This window comes from Artemia franciscana, chromosome 8, assembly GCF_032884065.1.
Source record: "Artemia franciscana chromosome 8, ASM3288406v1, whole genome shotgun sequence".
Taxonomy (NCBI): Eukaryota; Metazoa; Arthropoda; class Branchiopoda; order Anostraca; family Artemiidae; genus Artemia; species Artemia franciscana.
Genome location: NC_088870.1, coordinates 49,286,277 through 49,310,467, shown reverse-complemented (window position 1 = coordinate 49,310,467; position 24,191 = coordinate 49,286,277). Strand labels below are relative to the sequence as shown.

The following is a 24,191-nucleotide window of genomic DNA, read 5'->3' as shown; positions in this document are numbered from 1 at the left end:
AATTGGACTATTTACGAAAAAAACAAAAATTCTTAAAAATTTAGGTAAGTAGGAAAGAAACCAAAGGCATTTTTCTAGAATCTGAATGTGGAGCATTAATTAGGTTAATTGAGCATAAAATTGTTTTAAAAGTTTTTCATTGTTTTAAAAAGTAGAACCGTGACAAAGAGTCAAACTTTAGCGTAAAGAGTGGGACGTTGAGGAGGGGACAACCCTTTTCATATACGGAATCATTTCTGTTCGTTTTAAGTTTTAATGTTGCTCCTTACTTGCAGTTAAGAAAACTCGTTTTTTTATTTAATTTCTGGTTAAAATTAATGCATGATTTGGTTCACCTCATAAGAATAATTATAACGAAATTAGATCTAGAACTTAGGGAACTAGAGGTTTTGATTTCCTTTTCAATGAGCCCTCTCACGACAATCTAGGACCATTGGGTCGATGCGATCACCCCTGGGAAAAAATAAAAAAACAAATAAACACGCATCCTTGAAATGTCTTCTAGCAAAAAAATAAAAAAATCCACATTTTTGTAGATAAGGCCTGAAACTTCTACAGTAGATTTTCCTGATATGATGAATCTGATAGCGTAGTTTTCGTCAAGATTCTATGACTTTTAGGGGATGTTTACCCTATTTTTATATAAGGTAAATTTTGTCAGGCTAACTTTTGGTGTGTGAGACTGAACTTAATGGAACTTATATATGTACAATCAGCATAAAAATACGATTCTTTTGATGTAAATATTGGTATCAAAATTCCGTTTTTTAGAGTTTCGGTTACTATTGAGCCGGGTCACTCCTTATCACAGTTCGTTACCACGAACTGTTTGAAAAAGAAAGTTACATATCAATTTTTTTGGCTAAAAGGATTCCTCTTCGTTTTGATTGGACAATTTTGAAAAAAGGGGTGGGGGCGGAGGCCTAGTTGCCCTCCAGTGTTTTTTGTTACTTTTACTTTAAAGGTAACTAGAACTTTTGATTTTTTACGAACGTTTTCAAAAGTATAACAGTTCAAAATAGGGATGAAACCTTTTATTCGACAGTGAACAGATATAAAATTTTTGACTGGATATTTCTAACACATATACAGTGTTCATCATCAGCAGTGAAACTAAAAGACAACAATAAAAACTAACGAAATTTATACACAATAAACTAATTACCTATAATTTATTGCTCTTATTTTTTCAATACAACAAAGACCTTTGCGGCCAAAGCAAATCACCTTGACCTTTTTGGTTCCGGTTCATTAGATTTGTCTGACATATCAGGTGGAGAGAGGTCACAACTCTTAGGTGAAATGAGATTTACTTTATTTGACCTCAGCAAATTATCATAAATTGTATTAAATCCAAATTCACCTGTATTCCTGTTCTTGGAATTATTCTTGAATAAGTTTTTTTTTAATTTCGATTATTTCCCTGAAAATTTGCTTTAAACCTTGGATCCCTAGAAATCAAAGAAACATTTTCAAACAAAATAAAATGATTTAGATGATTATAAATATTTTCCGATAGAGCCGCCTTGAAATCTTCAGGTTTGGAGTTTTGCTTTGAGGACGATGAAATAGAATTATGATGTTGTAGCAATATCATTTTTAAATTCTAGTTAATACGTCCCACATAAGAGCTTCCACAAGTACATCGGATTTTATAAGCCCCACTTTGTTGCTCTAAGGAAGTTCGATCCATTCCAGAATCTAAAAAACTAGCCAAAGTATTCCTACCTCTTAAAGCTACCTTTGAACCATTATTCTGTAAAATTCTTTTAAATTTTTCACTCAGCCCTGGAACATACAGTAAAGAACAAAAATATCTTTCTTTTCTATTGTTTCCAGAATATCTTTAGAAAATTCTAGAATTTTTTTTCGTCTTTTCGAAAAAGTCTGGTCAATTAATCAGCCTGGATAATGGTTTTTTATTAAAATTTCTTTTAACAAAAATAACTCCCCCTCAATGAATTTTGGAGAACAAATTCTAAAAATACGGTCAGTTCAGGATATAATTAAACCAAATTTTACTTGGCGAGCATGACCAGAGAAGAACGACAAATATTTATTATCGTTAGTAGGTTTTCTGTAAATTTTAAAATCCAGACTATTTTCATTTTTTAAAAGAAGAACATCCAGAAATAGAAGTTTCTTATCCTCTTCTAATTCTATTATAAATTTTAAATCACCTCCTCAAAAATGAAGATGTTCTAAAAAACCTGTTAATTTCTCCTCCCCATAATTCCATACTGAAATTATGTCATCCATATATCCCCCCCAAAATTTGTGTTTTAAAAAATATGAATCTAACGCTATTGTTTCAATATTTTCTACAAAACCATTTGCTAACAAGGGACTTAAAGGGGACCCCACGGGTATACCGTTTACATGTTCGAAAACCCCCTTTCTGAATTGAAAAAATAAGAGAACGTGTTGCACAACCTAACTAAATTCATAATTACACCGACTTCCACAACTGTTTCACCACTAATTAAGTCTTAAGACTTAATAAACACTTAAAGTCTAAAGTCTTAAGTCTAAAGATTTCTTAGTATCTTTCTTTCAAGTAGAATTTCTGCAGCTTTTACATCAATACTCGTATACATTGATACTATGTCGAAACTTGAGATTATAGAATTTGAAGAAATTGCCACTTCTTTTAGTTTTTTTACAAGTTCTGATGAATTCTTAATGTGAAAAATTTGTGTCGACATAATGACACTAACCACTTACTCAGAGCACTTGTTGGTGACTTTGTACTTGCAACAAATGGCCATAATGGCAGATTTGGCTTATGTATCTTTGGAAGTCCACATAATTTAGGGCACAAAGAATTTCTTGGTAAGCGTTTGTAATAAAGCTGATATGTAATATTCTCTTCTTCTTTCAAACTCTTTAATTCGTTCTTAAACTTCTTTGCGTACAAGTCTGTCGGGTCAAAAGAAAGTTTTTTGCATGTTTTTTCATCTTTCAGTAAAGCGTTTAATTTTGAATCGTAGTCCATGGTATCCATTACCTCTAAAGAGGTACTCTGGTCTGCTTTTGTAATAATAATAGATTCATCTCTTCTTAAGTTGTTAATAATCTTTATGTCTTTGATAGAATTGTCAGGGATTTCTGGTTTTAAAACAAACTTCGACAGGATTTTAACTGTAGAAGCTCTTACTAGGCTCACATTTTTGATTAGAATAAGGTTTCTGGGTGAAGATGTTTCTATTGAAGAGATAATTTCTTCAACTGGGATATTATTAGTTTTAAAGCAAAATTTTGGACCTTTTTCTAATACGGACTTTTCTTGTAATGTTAAGGTCCTTGATGAAAAATTAATTAGACCTGGTCCAAGAGTTGACGAAGGTATTACGGCTTTATTTTCAGATAATTTTGAAAACTTTTTAAGTAATCTTTCTCTGGAAAGGTGAAAGTCATGATTGAAGTGATTTCTTGCTGTTTGTTGAATAAAACAAAAATCACATGCACTCACCTTTTTGCACTCAATGGTCTTCGAAGTTATTCATGAGTGTTTTCATTAGTATAAATTTACGTACCTTACGAATTGGCCTACGTAACGAAATTCTATATTCGTATATTCTTATTACGTATATGAGGGGGTTTGCCCCCTTGTTAATACCTTGCTCTTTACGCTAAAGCTTAAATTTGGTTCCAATTCCTTAACAATGACCCCAGAATCACAAAGGCCGTAAAATAAATAGTTGAAATTACTAAAAGCACTTTAGCGTAAAGAGCAAGGAAATTACGAGGAGATGAAATTCTCATATGTGTAATAATTTCTGTTCATCTTAAGCTTTAATGCTGCTCCTTACTTTCAGTTGAAAAAAACTTTTTCATATTTATTTTTTCATTGGTTTTTTAAATAATGCTATAAAATCCTGCGCCCCGCTCATGGACTTTCTCTTCCCCAATGTCAAATTCCTCCAAGGAAAGATCCTCCCACGTAGCTCCCTCCCATCAACCCCCCAACCAAAAAATCCCCCTGAAAACATCTGTACACTTCATAATTACCATTACTGTATGTAAACACTTGTCAAAGTTTGTAACTTGCAGCCCCAGCCCAAGGGACTGTGGGGGAGTAAGTTGCCCCCACAGACGTAGTTTTTATGTTTTTTGACTATGCTGAACAACATGGCTATCGCAAAATTTTTATCCGTTGAATTTTTGAAAGAATGAGTGTGGTAGGAGGCCTAGGTGCCCTCCAATTTTTTTAGCACTTAAACAGGGAACTAGAACTTTTAATTTTCGTTAGAATAAGCCCTCTTGCGACATTCTAGGACCACTGGGTCGATACGATCGCCCCTGGTAAAAAAAAAAGAAAAAAAAGAGAGAAAAAAAACACGCATCCGTGATCTGGCTTATTATTTTTTTTATATCACAACAATGCTCATTAAAAAGGAAATTAAAAGTTGTATTGCCCTTTGTAAGTGACCAAAAATATTGGAGGGAAACATAATCCCTCCCCCACCACTATTTTCCCAAAATCGTCCGATCAAAATTTTAAGATATCTATTTTTCTCATCATATTTGAAAGGTCTCATAACTATGCCTTTGGATATAACATAACCTCCAAAATCCCAAAGGGAAAGGTCTGCAAGTCATAAAATTGCCCATTTTGAAGTATGTATACATTTTCAGGTGTGGGGGGGGATCTCTGCTTGGAATTTTTCCACGGGGGTATTTTCTATGGGGATAGAAGATTTCAGGGGGTGATCTTGTCAAGGGAAATTAAAATTTGCCAGAATTTCTATATAAAATTCTTTCTAAATGTCTTGCTTTCTCTTTTCCGTCTCAATTTCAACGTGGAATAGTTAAAGATAATTGTCCGGGGTAAACTTTCACCGGGATTGAAGTGTCAAGAGGAAATTGCCCTGGAGAGGGGGATTTCTCAGTGGAGGTGGGCCCAGATTTCCTGGAATTGCTTAATAATGATAAGAAATTAGATAAAAAAATCCAACTGAAACTAAGGAGCAACATTAAAATTCAAACAAACAAAAATTATTGCCGGTATGAAGGGAAGCGCCCCCTCCTCAACACCTCACTTTTTACGCAACAGTTTGAATTTTGTCCCAATTCTTTAAGAACAACTCCTGTAACACGAGGTCGTTTAATTAGAGCAATAGGAAGCTTTTTGTAAAAGTGCTAAGAAACTTCAGCGTAAAGAATGAGGTGTTGAGGAGGAGGCAATTCCCTTCATACACGTAATAATTTCTGTTCGTTTAAGTTTTAGTGTTGCTCCTTACTTTCAATTGAAAAAACTTTTTTATTTTCTTTAATTGATTTAAGAAGGCTCAATTAAACTTATAGTTTCAAAATAACACCCATATCCTCGTTTAGTTTGTCAAATTAAGTACAAGTAAAATTACTATTAATGTGTTTACTCCTTTTTGAAAAAAAAAGTTGTGTAAAAACGTCTCACGAAATACATTGTACAATCTGCATCACTTCTTCAATTTTTTTTTCAACAATTTGAACGTCTTATTTCAATAATCTAATAATGTATTCAAAAAAAGTAATGTTTCATATGACTATCACAATTTATAGATGTTATATTTAGATAGCTTTTGAAGAATGATTGCAATGTAAAATTGTTAAATTTTTGGAAAGCTGATTAGCCTTGAAGAAAGCGAAAGCTGATTTCTGGTTTCAGCTGATATTTAGACTAATGTAGGACTTGTTCCTCGATTTGGTGAAAGAGATTATTAGAAATTCCTTAATGCACTCTATCTTGGACAGTTAATGTCGGAGTCAATGCTATCACATGAACATTCGAGCGGAATTGTCCATTTACAATTAAAATAAAATAAAAACAACTAAATTTTCTACTGGAAGTAGGTATCAGCTCAGCATTGAAACTTAAAACGAACAGAAATTATTCCGTATATGGTGGGGGTGCCCCCTCCTCAACAAGGCCCCTCTCTTTGTGCAAAAGTTTTTAGTACTTCGAAATAAATATTCTGATTGTTGTTTAGCGGCCCAGGTGTTTTAGTAATCATTCTTAAAGAATTGAGACAAGAGGTCAAACTTAAGAGTAAACATCAGGGTATTGAGGGGGAGGCAGCCCCTCTTATATACAGAATAGTTTCTGTTCGTTTTAAATTTTAATGTGGCTCCTTATTTCAGTGTATTTTTTTAGCGTAATTTCAACTCGTTTTTCAAACAAACCAAGGATACCCACCTCCCTCTCCATTGAAAATTCCCCCGTCTATGAAAAAATCCTCCAAGAAAAGTACCTCTGATGTAAAAATCCTTCCTAAGAATTAGTTCAATATCTCAACAACGAATCTGCTTCTGTGATTTTATATTCCAAGGAGCATTAGTCGGGGTACCAAACTACTGATTATAGTGACAATTGGTTTATTGTATTCTGTTAAAGAAAATTACGAAAAGAAAGAACAAAAAAGAAATAGATTTAAAGAAGAAAAAGATTTAACACAGAACGGAAAGCAACACAACGTGTGAGAGCAGGTCAAATCGTGATTAATTTGGATATAAAAAATTTAAATAAAAAAGACTATCTAATCAAGTAGCAAATGAAAAATGATGTTCAAAAGTATGAATGATGCAGCAAAAAAAAAAAAAAAAAAAAAAACAGAAAAGAGAATAAAGAAGAAAGAAAAAGTAAACGTGTAAATGACTACCGTAGATCCACTTATGACGAAGATGATATTTCCCAGATGCAGTCTTGTAGTATGTGTTCATAACAAAAATTAACGAATTCTTAAACAAAAAATTAATATACCTAAATAATTACAGTAGAATTTATTTCCAGTTTTTTGTACAAGTTTTCCTATTACCGAATATACGATTTCCAAAAAAACTATAGCTAATTAATAAACAAAAATAATTAAAATAAAAGATTTGTGGGTTATTTTATAGTATGTTTTGTTGAAATAACTGGGGCCTGATTACCCAAGCTAAGCCTCCAGGCTTGCTCTGACCTTATAGCTAAAAAACACTTTTACATTTAATTCTTCATCAATGCTAATATTCTTCAGAAAAACGATAGTAAATATTGTTTTTATGCTTAAACACAATGTTAGTAAAAGCAGTTCATTTAAGAAGAGTAATTTTACTAAATGAGTATTTCAAGAGGGGGAGGGATGTGTCGGAAGGAGTTCTACAAAAAACGTTTACCTACCTTATTCTTTAACACGAACTCTTCGAAAGATCTTTTGAAAAATACTTTGGAATAGGCATACATAGGATGAATACTACAGGCTTCACTAACAGCAATAAATAGACGAGAAGCAAAAGTAGCAATTGACCTAAGAAAAGATCTGATTTATTGAAAAAACATATGGTGCATCAAAACAAATTATGTTTTACCAACATTTACACAAAGAACTTAGGGTGGGGATAAACCCCTGAATGAGACCGATAGAGTTGTAACTAGAAAAGAAGATGCAGAAGAAAAACAATAAATAAAGAACGAAAAACGGTAAAATGAAAACGTAAAACCATATAGAATTTAATTTGGCAATAATGTAGATGCTAGAATCTAAATTTACATAAAGATGATCAAAGTTATTTCTCATTTTGAAAGAGTAGTGAACTGAAGTGTTGAATTGTTTGGTATAAGTAAAGAGTGATGTATGCTCATCTAGCATGCTATAGCACTAAGCCTCCTGAGGCCCTTACGGCTTCGCATGTGTATTTTCTACCCAATCTATTCAAATTGTCACTCTTTATCCCCTTCATGTAAGCGCACTTTATTTATATGTATTTTCGTGACCTCTTGCATGCCATGTTCAAGGGTGACTTCATTTTTGGACCCAGATGGATGGTCAAAGCAAAATATTGGCAATTGGTCATCCTTTATACCTAAAACGTAGCTCAATCATCATAACTTGTCTTTCATGATTGGCTTAGAACGTGCATAGAACCATATTTTCATACAGCTTGTTGTTTGGCATGCGGTCAGTCGAAAAGGTACTGCAAAACTATTAAAGAAAATTCCTTTTGAAATCATTTTTTTGACTTTGACTCTATTTAATATAAATACACAAATAAAACACAACTCCAAGGACTGATCAATGATCCCTAGGGCCTAAATGTAGCCCCTGGAGGATATTGAGTATTCATATTAATACATCACTGATTATTGACATACAACAAAGATTTAAATTTTGAAAAAGAAAGAATGCTGAAAAAAGGCACTGTACACTACATATAAAAGAAAGAGAAAGGAAGAGAGAATCCACCTAAACATTATTCATTTGTACTAGTACAAAGAAGATGTTTTTTTTTTTATAATTGTATCGAAATGACGGAACTGAAACAGAATCTTTTATTTCCAGGGGAATACTGTTCCATAATTTCACTCCAACGTATTTTATAGAAAAAGTAGCTCTTTTAGTGTGACATATATCCAAGATAAAAGGAAAATTTGTAGACGATGACGATGGATAAGCGGGAAATATATAATTTTATATGGGAAATAATGGGATAATGGGCAATATACAAGACGAGGTTGGATAAGCCTGATAATATGACGATAAATGAAAAAGGACAAGTTCTGTTAGTCCTGGGAGGGGTGCTAGATTATTCAAGTATTAATACAAGAATATGGTACAGCGGTTTCGAGCTGGCAAATTCGTCTTACAATTATTAACTGAGATTTAGGAAAAACTTCTTTAGTATTAAGTTTATTAAAATTTGACTTTACAGCTCCATTTTGTAAGGTTTGAATTCTCTTTAAATTATAACAGAAATAATTAGCCCAAACCTAAAAACTATTTTGAATATAGGGATAAACAAGAGTAAAATAAAAGGGTTCGCAAGACTTTTTGCGGAACAAAATTTTTCAGTCTATACAAGATCCCAGCTCAACCTGTATTTTTTATGGATAGTGAATTTACATGTTTTTTCCATTACAATGATTCATCAATGATTACGCCTAAATATCTAAATTTTGAAACCCTGTCTATCAAATATCCATCAGCTGTTAAAGATAGTTCAGTGCTTACCTTTTTAATAGTAGAAAAAATCATGGAATTCGTTTTTTTTTTAATTAATCAATGAACGATTACTCCTCGTGTATTTTATTAGATCATTCAGCAGTTTCCCCATGATCTTAAGAATGGTTTCAACACTTAAAGCTCAGAATAATAAAACTATATCATCTGTGAATGTTATTGTCAAACAATCTTTCATCAAATTTCCTATTTCCGTGGTATAAATGAGGTAAGGGAGTGGCCCTAAAATCAATCCCTACTGAATTCCACAGGTTATTAGGTGCTCTTGTGATCTTTTTGGTCCAACTATAACAACCTGTGATTTATCCAATAGATATGACTCAATCCAACTAACAATCCACGGTGGGAATTTATATTTCTTATAACTTTCTAAATAAAAAATAATGGTTTATTGTGTCAAATGCTTTCGACAGGTCAATAAATACAGCTGAGGTATAAAAAACCTTATCTAAAAAAAATATCACTTTACCAATAAAATGGGAAATCGCATGATCCGTCGAATGCCCTTTCCGAAATCCATATTGGCTAGGTGGTATTATTTCATATTATTCCACTAATTTACTAATTTAATCATCCATTATTCTTTCAAAAACCTTCGACATAATTGGTAGAATTGAAATAGGGCGGTAATTATTCATGCCTTCCTTATTTCCATACTTATATAAAAGTCTAAAATGGGTTTTCTTTAGACCTTTTGGAACAATTCCTTTTTGAAAAAGAAAAATTGATTAAAAAACAAAAATCAAAATATGAGATGTCCCCAGCAAGACATGTTTTAGAACTTGTTTTGGCATATGATTAATACCAGGAGCCTCTGATGGTCTAGAAGAATTCATGATTTCCTTCAAATCATTTGCGGAAACCGGTTCACAGACAAAAATACTACCATCATTATCAAAATTTGAAGAAACTTGACTTTCGTCTTCTCTATTAATTAAATAAAAAAACGAGTTTTTTTAACTGAAAGTAAGGAGCGACATTAAAACTTAAAACGCACAGAAATTACTTCGTATATGAAAGAGGCTGCTTCCTCATCAACGCCCCGCTCTTTACGCTAAAGTTTGACTCTTTCTCTCAATTCTTCTTTTTAAAACAGTAAAAAACTTTAGCGTAAAGAGCGGGGCGTTGATGAGGAAGCAGCCTCTTTCATATACGAAGTAATTTCTGTGCGTTTTAAGTTTTAATGTCGCTCCTTACTTTCAGTTAAAAAAACTCGTTTTTTTTATTTAATTTCTGAACGTTTTTGAATCAATGCATGTTTTGATTTTGGCTCTCCGCAGAGGAATAATCAAAACGAAATTTTGCATATTTTTTTTTTTTTTTGGGGGGGGGGGGGCTAAATGGCTTTCTCATAATTTTTATCGAATGATTTTGAGAAAAAAAGAGCGGGGGCGAAGCCTAGTTGCCCTCCGATTTTTTGGTTAATTAAAAAGGCAACTAGAACTTTTAATTTTTTACGAATCTTTTTATTGGTAAAAGATTTACGTAACTTACAAATTAGCTTACGTAAAGAACTTTTGTATTCTCATGTTTTTATTACATATATGAGGGGATTCGCCCCATCGTCAGTACCTCGCTCTTTACACTAAAGCTTAAATTTTATCCCAATTCATTAAGAATGACCCCTGAATCACAAAAGCCGTAGAATAAATAGTTGAAATTACTAAAAATACTTTAGCGTAAAGAGCTAGGTATCATAAGGAGGTGAGCCCCTTATATGGGTAATAATTTCTGTTTGTTTTAAGTTTTATTGCTGTTCCTTACTTCCAGGTGAAAAAGCTTTTTCACATTTATTTTTTTAATTTTTTTTTTAAATAATGCTAGTAAATCCTGCTCTCCCTTCATGGAAGTTTTCTTCTCCCATGACAAATTCTCGATGGAAAGTTCCCCCAGCATATCCCCCTCTTCTCAAACCCTCCCCCAACCAAAAAAATCCTCCTGAAAACGCCTGTATACTTCCCAATAACCATTACTATATGTAAGCACAGGTCAAAGTTTGTAACTTGTTGCCCCTCCCACGGGAACCGTGGGGGAGTAAGTCGTCCCCAAAGACATAGTTATAAGGTTTTTCGACTACGCTGAATAAAATGGCTATCTCAGAATTTTGATCCGTTGACTTTGGGAAAATAATTAGCGTGGGAGGGGGCCTAGGTGCCCTCCAATTTTTTTGGTCACTTAAAAAGGGCACTAGAACTTTTCATTTCCGTTAGAATGAGCCCTCTTGCAACATTCTAGGACAACTGGGTCGATACGATCACCCCTGGGGAAAAAAAAAAAAACAAACAAAAAAACAAATAAACACGCATCCGTGATCTGCCTTCTGGCAAAAAATGCAAAATTCCACATTTTTGTAGATAGGAGCTCGAAACTTCTACAATAGGGTTCTCTGATACGCTGAATCTGATGGTGTGATTTTCGTTAAGATTCTATGACTTTTAGGGGGTGTTACCCCCTATTTTCTAAAATAACGCAAATTTTCTCAGGCTCGTAACTTTTGATGGGTAAGACTAAACTTGATGAAACTTATATATTTAAAACCAGCATATAAAATGCGATTCTTTTGATGTAGCTATTGGTATCAAAATTCCATTTTTTAGAGTTTTGGTTACTATTGAGCCGGGTCGCTCCTTACTACAGTTCGTTACCACGAACTGTTTGATTAAATTAAAAAAACTAGTTTTCTTAACTGAAAGTAAGGACCGACATTAAAACTTAAAACGAACAGAAATTGCTCCATGTATGAAAGGGGATGTTCCCTTCTCAACGCACCGCTCATTACGCTAAAGCTTGACTCTTTCTCTCAATTCTACTTTATTAAACAGTAAAAAACTTTAGCGTAAAGAGTAGGGCGTTGAGAAGGGAATATCCTCTTTCATACACGGAGCAATTTCTGTTCGTTTTAAGTTTTAATGTCGCTCCTTACTTTCAGTTAAAAAAACTAGTTTTGTTTATTTAATTTCTGAACGTTTTTGAATTAATGTTCAATTTTGCATGTTTGATTTTGGCTCTCGGCACATAAATTATTAAAATGAAATTTGCACATTAATTCTTTTTTTGGATAAATGGATTTCTCTTAGAGATTTCTCGATCAGACGATTTTGAGAAATAAGGGGTGGGGAAAGAGGCCTAGTTGCCCTCCAATTTTTCGGTTACTCAAAAGGCAGCTAGAACTTTAAATTTTTAGCGAACGTTATTATTAGTAAAAAATATACATAAATTAAGAATTAGCTTACGTAACAAACTTCTATATTCTTATATTTTTATTATGTATATGAGGGGGTTTGTCTCCTCGTTAATACCTCACTCTTTACACTAAATCGTAAACAAATGACGACCGGGACACAGGGAAACAACAACAACGGGGACGCCGGGGGGCACAGGGGGATATATAAATGACGACAAGGACACAGGGAATGTTCGATTAGCAATCACCATCAACAAAGCTCAAGGGCAATCATTAGAATAATGAGGTATAGATCTGAATACAGATTGTTTTTCCCATGGACAATTATATGTTGCATGTTCAAGAGTCGGTAAACCTGACAATCTATTTATATGCACAGACAATGGGACAGCCAAGAATGTTGTACATTCGGATGTTTTACGTAGTTAAAAATATATATATATATATATATATATCTATATTCACAGGTGGGACACAGGGACACAACTACAATGGCGCGTAACTAATATGGCACGTAACGACTTGCGCGCGCGGGGAGGCTTGGGGGGGCGAAGCGCCCCCACCAACTAGGTGTTGGGGTGGCGCGAAGCGCCACCCCAACAGCTAGTATATTTATAATATCTTATAAATCAGCGTGGCCGTGCGTTCTGTAATTCGTGTGAGGATTTTAATTGACAGGAAAAAACTAAATGACAGCATAGTTGTTAAAAGTTCCACATTATTCGTATTATTTCCACATTATCCGTTTCCACATTATCCGTATTATTTCCTAGCTCCAATAAAATATGATAAAATCTGCCATTAGCGTGGTGGTTCTTTACACTTCCCTAAATTCTGACAAAGATCCTCAAAATGCTGAGACATTTCCGTGGGGTTATAATTTGTTGTCCTGTAAATAATAGTAATCAAAATTTCAACATCATATTTTTTAAATTAACAACAAAAGACTCAAATGGACCTTCAACCCAGACTTATAAAGTACCTTCTACAGTTACAGAAATTTAATCCCAGAAGTAAATTTCTTATCCACCTTTCCGCATTTGCGTTCTATATATATAATTAAATAAAAAAAAACTAAATTTTTTTAATGAAAGTAAGGAGCGACATTAAAACTTAAAACGAACAGAAATTACTCCGTATATGAAATGGGTTGTCCCCTCCGCAATCCCTCGCTCTTTACGCTAAAGCTTTTAATTGTTTTAAAAAGTAGAATTGTGGCAAAGAGTCAAACTTTAGCGTAAAGAGCGAGGGATTGCGGAGGGGACAACCCATTTCATATACGGAGTAATTTCTGTTCGTTTTAAGCTTTAATGTCGCTCCTTACTTTCAGCTAAAAAATTAGTTTTTTTTTATTTAATTTCTGAACGTTTTTGAATTAATGCATGTTTGGTTTTGGCTCTCCGCACATAAATTATTAAAATGAAATTTGTATATTAATTCTTTTTTGGCTAAATGGCTTTCTCTTAGTTTTGATCAGACGATTTTGAGAAATAAGGGGTGGAGAAGGAGGCCTAGTTGCCCTCCAATTTTTCGGTTACTTAAGAAGGCAACTAGAACTTTTAATTTTTGACGAACGTTTTTATTAGTAAAAAACATACGTAACTTAAGAATTAACTTACGTAACAAACTTTCATAACCTTATATTTTTATTATGTATACGAGGGGGTTTGTACCCTCGTTAATACCTCGCTCTTTACACTAAATCTTAAGTTTTGTCCCAAATCTTTAAGAATGACCCCTGAATCAGAAAGGCCGTAGAATAAATAGTTGAAATTACTAAAAATACTTTAGCATAGAGAGCGAGGTATTTATCTCCTCCTAAATACCTCACTCTTTATGCTAAAGTATTATTAGAACCCCTCATATTCGTAATAATATCTGTTTGTTTTAAGTTTCAATGCTACTCCTTCCTTTCATTTGAAAAAAAGTTTTCATGTTTATTTTTCATTGTTTTCTTATAGTAATGCTAGAAAATCCTGCGCCCTTTTCATTGAATTTTTCTTCCCCCATGACAGATTCTTCCAAGGAAAGATCCTCCAACATAGCCCCCTCTCCTCAGCCCACCCCCAAACAAAACGAAATCCCCTGAAAACGTCTGTACACTTCCCAATAACCATTACTATATGTAAACACTGGTCAAAGTTTGTAACTTGTAGCCCCTCCCCCAGGGATTGTGGGGGAGTAAGTCATCCCCAAAGACATAGTTATTATAGTTTTCGACTATGCTGACCAAAATGGCTATACCAAAATTTTGATCCGTTGAATTTGGGAAAAAATGAGCGTGGGAGGGGGCCTAGATGCCCTCCAATTTTTTTGGTCTCTTAAAAAGGGCACTAGAACTTTTCATTTCCGTTAGAATGAGCCCTCTTGCGACATTCTAGGACCACTTGGTCGATACGATGTCCCCTGGGAAAAAAAAAAAAAAAAACAAAACAAAAAAACAAACAAATAAACACGCACCCGTGCTTTGTCTTCTGGCAAAAAATACAAAATTCCACATTTTTGTAGATAGGAGCTTGAAACTTCTACGGAAGGGTTTTCTGATACGCTGAATCTGATGGTGTCATTTTCGTTAAGATCCTACGGCTTTTAGGGGGTGTTTTCCCATATTTTCTTAAATAAGGCAAATTTTCTCAGGCTCTTAACTTTTGATGGGTAAGACTAAACTTGATGAAACTTATATATTTAAAATCAGCATTAAAATGCGATTCTTTTGATGTAGCTATTGATATCAAAATTCAATTTTTTATAGTTTTGGCTACTATTGAGCTGGGTCGCTCCTTACTACAGTTCGTTACCACGAACTGTTTGATAAAAAGAATAACCTCCTAATGAGTACAAACTTAAAGGTGAAATTTTACTTTAAAAAGTCTCAGAGATATTCCATCAAGACAAAGATTAATTTCATTAACTGTGGTAAGTAGTTCATCAAACGCAATTTCAAGCCCTTGACAATTATACGTGGCTATGACAAGATCACTAGATAATTTAATTTGCCTTAGATCACCCGGATAAGTATACTTAGGAACAGGAATATCCAGATCTAAACTCTCTTTTTCATTTAAACCGTCACGTTCACAAAGGCGTTGTTCACACACATTAGCTAAATTAAAATAATTTCAAGCAAGATCAGTTAGTGTATGAGTCAGCAGAGACATTTTGAAGCAAAAGTTCACCTTACTGTTGCCAAAACAGTTTAGTCACTCTCCTGTCTGTTAGCCAGTACCCTAGCTTCTTGGTGACGGCTCAGTGAGAAAACATAAACTAGGTCCTTAATTCTAACTACTTGATTGCCAGACTTTGCAAAGTTAAGGACCAAGCATTGACCAAGCATTTCTCATACTTGCTACATCCTTAGCAGTATTTAGAACTTCCTGTCTACGACGAGTAAGGCTTTCACTTGCAAAACATTATGATCCTTTCAGCTTTCTCCGATTTTTCAAAACTTCTATTGTAACTATTGGGATTTTAAATCCAGCTTCAACTAGACCTACGTTGCCTGGGCAACGTGAAGTGTAGCTGCAACCTTTGTCCGGCTTCGCCGACTAAAGTGTTGCGAGAGCAACACTTTTGTTTTGTTTCTTCGCTATCGATCAGTAATCACATGATCAAAAGCTATTCCTCAGGGTTGAAAAAACAACAACAAATTAGTATCAAAAGAAGGGACTAAATTGACTTTGCAGCCAGTTGAACTTTATCCTTTTAAATCGTAGACATCGTGACGGATGAAAACTCGGAATAATATCTTATATAATCTAGTTGGTATTATAAAGCTATCCTTAACTTTTCAGGATCAAAATATCATAGATGACATTCTATTAATTATTACTAGACTATCTCATTGTTTTACATTTTCGTTTTTGCTTCTTTCTTCACTATCGGTTAAATGATGAAGTTGTCAGCCTATCGAAGTTCTTAAAACGGTATGTTCAAACAAGAACGCAATCAGTTATCACATGACTAAAGGCTATTCCTCAGCGTTGAAAAAACAACAGCTACAAAATGATATCGCAAGAAGGGACTAAATTGACTTTGTAGCCACTTGAACTTTATCCTTTTCAATCGTAGATATCGTGACGGATGAAAACTTGGAACAATATCTTATATAATCTAGTTGGTATTACAAAGCTATCCATAACTTTCTAGGATTAAAATACCATAGGTGAAACTAATTATTACGAAACTACCTGATTGTTTTACGTTATCGTTTGTACCCGTTGCGTAAACACTTAATTCTGTCAGATTTAAAGAGATCGAATACAATGTGCACCAATTGGTGCACATTATTATATATTGGGATATAGATAAGAAATGTGTCCTCCCAGTGGCGCTCAGGGACTAGTGAGTTTCTTAAGATTATACAAAAGCATTTAATTCGGCTTACAACTGGATAGTAACATGTCCCCGGGACCTCAAGGTGAACGGAGGTTTTATGCAACCCTTGGTGGGAACGGTTTTTACACTAGGTGATGTGCTTGTTTTAATAGGAGTCTGTGTCCATTATGATAAATCTCAAGATTTACATCCAACTTAATGCATACTCATGGCCACAAATATTACACTACAATGGATAGGCAGCCCACAATAATTACATAGCTAACAAGAAGTTAATCAGCTCAAAAAACCCAGAAGAATTTTCTATTAGTGATGTTTCAGCGTAATGCTGCGTCATGTCCTAAGCTGTAATTTCTTCGAGGGTGCAACTTCGTATGGTTCCCTGAAGCGTTGTTTGCTGTCTCAGTTCTGGCTATAAAAAAGACTCATGTCTACCCCAAGGCCATTATGACGCAATGCAGGTAGGGCTTGCCTTCCAGAAATAGGTACAGGGGAAGCAGCTTCTGACGGATTGGAGACCCCAAGCCATCTCGGAACACCGAGGTAGCTCTTGGTTCTTATGCCTAGCCTATTTTTATCAAGGTATATGTCAGTGACATTTTGTACTTTACATTAATTCTATAAAAGGTTTTCCAAAAAAGAAATATTTTAAAGAAAAGTAAAAAAATTAATGTCACACCAAAGATGAGCATTAATAATGTCAAGAATTTTTTTTTTAAACCTAAGACTAACATAAATCACTATTGTAAATAAAAGTTATGCAAAAACGAACTAAAATAGCAATAAATAAGTGAGTCAAACTAAAACACAGTGGAATCTAAGAGGCGTAGGACTGACGCTCTGCGTGCCCTCCAAAGACAAGAATATAACTAGTACCTTACTGAAAACACTGTACATTATGAATGTTTTCTCTTTTTTTTCAACCTTAAAAATCCAAAATTGTAATAACTTTCAGGAATGAATATTAGCATATATTTTAAACTTCTAATCCACATTAGATCTTTTTTCTTCCGTTTTTGTAAATATCTTCTGCCATTGCCACTCTGGATTCATAACCGGTACATTTCGAGTAGATATGGCGTTTATGATTTTTCCTCCAAAATGGACCAGCTTGTGGATAGGTTCCACAAGCGTCGAGAAAATATTGTCGACTTTCCATTTAATTGTTTACCTTAATCGTGTTGCGAAAGTAGCCGAGATTTTTTTGTGAGTCTTTTCTTGTTTATTGTTTCCATTTACTTTATTGTTCTGTATTTTTGTACTCCTCTAAGCACATTTTATGTCTGTAAAGAAGGTTTAAATAAATTGTTATTATTATTATTATTCGTTCGTTTTTTTCAGTAATCTTGGCTATGGGGATTTATCTATATTATCTTTTATTCTTTTTGCACATTATGAAAAATAAAACAAATTAATCAAAATAAAGATTTTTATTATTAAAAAAAACAGTCATTTGAGATTTTCGGCAGGAGTAGGAATACTATTCTCTTTGTTCTGAAACATTTTTTTAAACGATTCCTACGTTAGAAGGTAGTTTCTTAGGTGTGCTTTGAGAAAGAAAATTGACAATTTTTTATTTAATTAGCACCCACACCTTTGGTAAGGAACTGACTAAAAGACATATCCCATATTCTTGTAGCTTGAACGGTACCATCTCTATTTGAAAAGACACTTAAAATTAGATGATGCTCTCCATATTAAGGTCGGTTCACTGTTGGGGCTAGTTACTCCATGTTTTTTATTATTATTTTTCTACTTTACGCTGATGGGTACTTATATGCTTTAAAACTTCTAAAAATACTGAATCACCACCTTTAAAAAAACGCATACAAACGCTAGTAAGAATCACAGTGTATTACCGTGACTCTTTACTTCAAATTTCTTTAGTAACCAAGATTACTGAAATAACAAAGGAATGTGGATCGGCAGTTAAACAAGAATAATAACAACTTGGCCATGTATTAAATTCTATCCAAATATTGCAGAGCCCATCTACCAAGTTTAGCTTAATAGTGCCCAATATATGTGTGCTGGTTCGTCAATGGCGTCACCAATTAAAGCAGTGGCTATCCTGACAGTTTTCTGTGCCATCAATATGCAAATTAAGTATAGGAAAGATACTTTATTTGATCTTTCTCCACCCCTGTATACGGTGGCCCTATCTACTTTTTCGAACTTGGTGACTTTAAATAATTTTTTAGATGTCAGCACTGTTCACAGTAGAGCTACTTCTAAGCCTCCCTTTAAAACGAGTCGCGGTTGCAGAAGTGGTAAACGCGTCTCTGAGAGGAAGAATCCCCTAGTGGAACCGAGTAACTTATCCGCTCTAAGGGACACCCGCGCCAATGTAGGCAGACCGACTGAATCGAGTCTCACAGACCTACCCGTAATCGAACGCTCCGACAGTTTGCCCGTTAACGACTATGCCAATGAGCCGCCTCCCATCCTAAGACCTCTTACTTTCAACGCTCGTCGTGGCCTTCCTTACTTCCTCGTTTGCAACACTAGATCGCTGTGCAACAAAACAGAAGATTTTGAAGCTGTTATTCGCCACTGTTATTTTCTTTTTTTTTGTGTGTTAGTTTGTTATTTAGCATAGTGAAGCAACGCAAATTAACTGTTAGCTACGATGTTGTTTAAATAAACCTATCTCTCTCTCCCTCTATTATTATTATTTATTTAGATATACAACCGTAAACAAATAGATTTTAATTGAAATAAAACTTGCAAGAATTGATTCAGGTCATCATAATTTCGTATCTGCAACACCTAGAAAGTGACTTGGATGATCAGTATGAACCCCCAGGAGTTTGTTGGAATTTCGGGTAGAACTAAGAACTAAAAATTAGATTTTGTTTTTTCGTTAGAGGGACGATATTTTGGGGCCATATGAACGGATCTTTATTCGCCCAAGAGATTTGGCATTATTAGCCTCAATACATGCTTGAAGCGAATCACGGTAAAGTTGGATGATAGTGTAAAAAAAATATTTTGCCTAGTCTATTAAAATAGTGTTATATGTAATATTTCACGGAAGACTTAAACAACTTGGAACTTCTAAGAAGTATCCGGAGAAGAAAAGGGGACTAAAAAATGTTTTTCTTTGGGATAGGGTTCAAAAAGTTTTATCTCTCAAGAATTTGTTTATTAAAAAAAAGACAAAGATTTTTTTCTAACAAGATTAAAACTTTTGCATGTAAGGTTTTGAGTTCATGGCACCATAATGCCAGATAGAAAAATTGTTTCACCCAAATTTAACCATAAAAAAGATATACGGGTAGTTTAAAAATTGTTTAAGTCTGAACATTATTTTCAAATATATAATTGAAGTATTTTTGTCAGATGTAATTGAAGAGCGACGTTAAAACTTAAAATCAACAGATATAAATCTGGACATCAGAGGGGCCACTTCCTCCTAATTTTTGATTGAGGAGGGTCTTCCTGATTGATGGATGTCTCTGATTGAATTGAGCGGGCTACATCTTCCTTAATAAGACTTTAACGCTTAAAATCCCTTATAAATACTTCCCATTTCAATTCAACTGTCTTTATGAGTTGTAGTATGTTTAACTTTCGATAAAGGGCGAGAGATTGAAAAGGAGGCAGCCCCTCTAATATTTGGAACAATTTCTGTTAGTTGTAAGTTATAATATGTTTATTTATTTCTATATAAGAAATCTATTGTATATTTAATTTGTATTCCTTGTCCTGGATTACCAATGGTTAATCCTAATTTCTAGGAAGGCTCCCCTTAAACACAACACTTTAATTTTAAATTTTACTTTTGTACTGCAATACTTCATGAAAAATTTATTATTTAGAGAGAAATTAAGTTTAGTCATCTATAATAAACTATAGTTCCACCAATTTGAGGGGATACTTTCACCCCCTTAGGGGTGAAACGCTTCATTCAAAAAATTATCTAAGCTCGTAATTTTGGACATATAATTTAAAGCTGATTGAACTTTATATATTGTAAATCAGCATAAAAAGGAAACTCTTTGACGTATTAATGTATATCATATTTACTCTTTCCAGGGTTTAAGTTATTATTAGCCAGGGCCACTTTTTACTTTAAAGGCACTGCTTCTCAATAATGTGCTTTTCTAGTACTTTTTTTGTCCTATTATCACTCTTTTGTGGAGAGGAGAAACTCATTTATTTTAAGTTCCGTTGTACTACAGTTCGGGGTAACGAACTGTAGTCAGGAGTGACCCGGCTCGATAGCAGTCAAAACTCTAGAAAACGGAATTTTGATACTAATAGTTACATCAAAAGAATTGAATTTCAATGCTGATTTTAAATATATAAGTTTCATCAAGTTTAGTCTTACCCATCAAAAGTTACAAGCCTGAAAAAAATTGCTTTACTCTTGCCATATTAATTTGCTATATTAATTCCTATCATAATTACTCTTTCCAAGGTTAAAGTTACTATTAGCCAGGATCAATTTTTACTTTTAAGTCATTGCTTCTTAATAATTTACTTTTGTAGTCCTTTTATTGTCCTATGATCACTTTTTTTGTGGAGAAGAGAAACTCAATTTTTTACCTTCCGTTGTATTCAATAGAGCAGGTATTGCAAATATAGCGTTAGTTATAAAATAGGGATGTAACTCCTCGGATAAGGGGTTTTGTCTTGTCACACTCGACAAAATATAAATTTTCTTACTTTTTTTTTAAGAAGAATGACAAAGTCCATAGTCCTAGATTTTAAAAAGAAGATTCATTCAAATGAATACTCGTAGATCCAGTGCTGTTTTCAAGGAATTGTGTTTACAAAATCGAAGTATTTCCAAATTGACTCAATCAGAAAGCAGGTTTCGCTCTTTTCTTTCGTTTGAAAAGTCTTGATTTAAACTGACATTAAATAGGATGAATATAGCAACCGCTGCTCTCAGTGGCAAAAAAGGAGGGGGGAGGGGTCCAATGCCTTTCACAGATTCCGAAAAATATCTCTTTGTATATCCGTTAACAATACTCCTTTTCTTCATATTTTCGTTGGGGAAATGATAAAGCAAAATAAAGCAACACAAAAAACCTTGTCCCTTAGAATTTCAATCATATATTTTAACTTCCCCCCTCCCTCTTAAGTCTTAGATGTACTAAGGATCAATTTTAATAACTGCAGTGGCAAGTTATTTTTATTTTATTTACCATGGGATGTTCACTAAGCCTCTTACGTAATAAGAAAACAATTATGAATTTGTTATTAGAATTTTGATAAATTGATTTACTTGCTATAAAATATATAATTAAAACTTTAAAATAAGTTTTTTCTATAATAAAGTTTTTTTAATAAATAAAATGTTAAATAACGTAAGTTTAATTATTTACATGAATAATCAAATTTTTGTGTATGGTTCATTTTTATGACAAACTTTTTTGGAGAAATAATGTAAATTGTCGGGAATTTCTTTCTTATTTTGAACAAATTTCTAAGTTTAACTAATAATAACAATTTTCGAAGAGCTCCAATATTAGATATTGTTAACGGCGATATCTTCATCTTGGAGCTCAGAGACATCTCAAATTGTTTGAAAACAGAACAATTCAGCAGGCAGAACCAGGGTTGCTAACCTACACACTTTTTGTGTTAAATGCACTCGTTTTTACCTTAGAGCTCTTTGTACATGGAAGAGCGAAAATCACTCTTTTTGGGTGAAAGTTTTCATCCAATTTTAACATCATTAGTTGGAATATTTATCAAATGCACATTTAACCCAGGGAACAGAGTTGCCAAATTGCAAAAGTCAAATGACTTAGCCTTGATTTGCACTCTTTTTAAACTCGGTAGTTAGAAACGCTTTGAATTAGAATTTGTTCGAATTTTTTTTAGTCAGACTAGTTAGAATTTTAGCAGTAACTCCCGGTGGCACCCAGATGAGATGCTCAAACCACCCGAAAGTTCACCAGAAAACATATAGGCCCACTCTCTCCTGAGTGCTCGCCTGAGATTTATAGAGAAGGTGCCAAATAAATGAAACAAAATTATGTAGTGATTCTATTTTACTGAGATTCTGAGATTATACTTCTCAAAAATATTCTTAATTGCAGAATATTTTGACCTATTTTTTCATTTTTATTTCCTTAGGTTCAAAGAAAATAAAATAAAAGATGTTTGAGTTCTGTAAGTCTTAGCTAAAAAAAAGAAGAAGAAGAAAAAAAAGAACTGCTCTTGTACTGATTTCAAAATTTCAGACTTTCATCAAGACTTTTTACATCACATTTTATGTTTTTAAAGTAACTGTAAAGAAATTTTTCTAGACTTTTTATATATGTAGCAGTAACTTGCTTCAGGGTGACCAATAAGAAAATACATGCATTAGAAATTTTTTGAAGATAAGGACACTCCCAAAACATCTCTATTTTGCAAGTTTTTTTGTGATTGGTTCAATCTTACAGAGCACATACACTTACATCTCAAAGTGAAAAATTTAGAAACTAAGCCCCCCCCAAAGGAAGTTTTCGCTTTATTCTTGATTCTTCCATCTTCATATCTTTTTCATTTTGGACCAAAAGGAATTAGAAAAATATCCCTTTAGCAGAAGTGTTCATGAAAATGGGTCACATTGAAAACCTTAGATACCGTAACATACATTTCTAAATTGAAAATGGAGTATTTTATGTGTATATGATAATATAAATATGGAATAAGTATTTAACTTCGCACTTCTTCCAGAAAAAAAAATGTATTCAACGTATTGAGCTACAGAAAAATGATAAAATGCAAAACCCAACAGACCTGAACTTTTCTTTGTCAGATTGAAGTTTTGCTTGAATTGTATTCAACTCTGTCAATGCCGTCATCACTTGATTGCTGCTAGCTTTTGTGTCTCGCAGTGAGGTATAAAGATCCTGCAATATGAAAGAAAGGACAGAACTGAAGTTAAATGTTGAAGAAATATTGAAGTTAAATAAATATTGAAGTAAAATATTGAACTGAAGTTGAATATGAAGAACACAACTCTACTTTCAAAAATAGATAAAAACTTTAGCGTAAAGAGCGAGGTGTCGAGGAGGGGACAGCCCCTTTCATATACGGAATAGTTTCTGTTCGCTTTAAGTTTTAATGTCGCCCCTTACTTGCAGTTGTACAGCTATACAGATTCTACAATATGAAAGAAAAGACAAAACTGAAGTTATGACATTGACTAAAAAAAGATTTGCTTAGATGTCTTTTAAAAAGGAGGATCCATATCTTATTCTATATAAATAAATAATCCTAATTAAATAAACCGCTCAGAGTGTCAAATATAAATTTAGATTGTTCTTTCATGCATCACTAGCAGTGAAGCCTGCTAGATGACAGGAACAAAAATAAAAACAAAAATAACATTGACACTTCTGCTGGGATTACAGAAAAATTGTTTTGCTCTCCCTCCCAATACAGGATTCGACACGGCTTACTCCTAGTAATAAATATAGAAGTGAGGAAATGAGCAGTTAGAAAAATTTTCCATAGCCCAAGATGACTGTGGAAACAAAGAGACATTTGGTAGAAGATTACCCAAGAGCAAGATATCTTGTGAAGATTATTCATGTATTGAATCTCAAGCAGGAGGATATTGTGGAAGAAGAAGGAACCCAACAGCTGACATATTATACGGCAAGGACTCCAGAGAGATAATAAAAAGAGAGATAGAGAGAGAGAGAAAGAGAGAGAGAAAGAGAGAGCGAGAGAGAGAGAGCGAG

At 33.7% G+C, this 24,191-nt stretch overlaps 1 protein-coding gene across 1 annotated transcript in view; it reads right to left on the bottom strand.

The window, feature by feature from the left end:
- Positions 1-24,191, bottom strand: part of LOC136030708 (cytoplasmic dynein 2 heavy chain 1-like) — a 575,385-nt gene that overhangs the window by 137,936 nt on the left and 413,258 nt on the right. Inside the window, exons 59-60 of the mRNA XM_065709779.1 lie at positions 23,242-23,354; positions 7,142-7,268 (exon numbers count right to left, since the gene is read on the bottom strand). Coding sequence (XP_065565851.1) covers positions 7,142-7,268; positions 23,242-23,354 — 240 coding nt within the window. The remainder of the gene's footprint in view (positions 1-7,141; positions 7,269-23,241; positions 23,355-24,191) is intronic.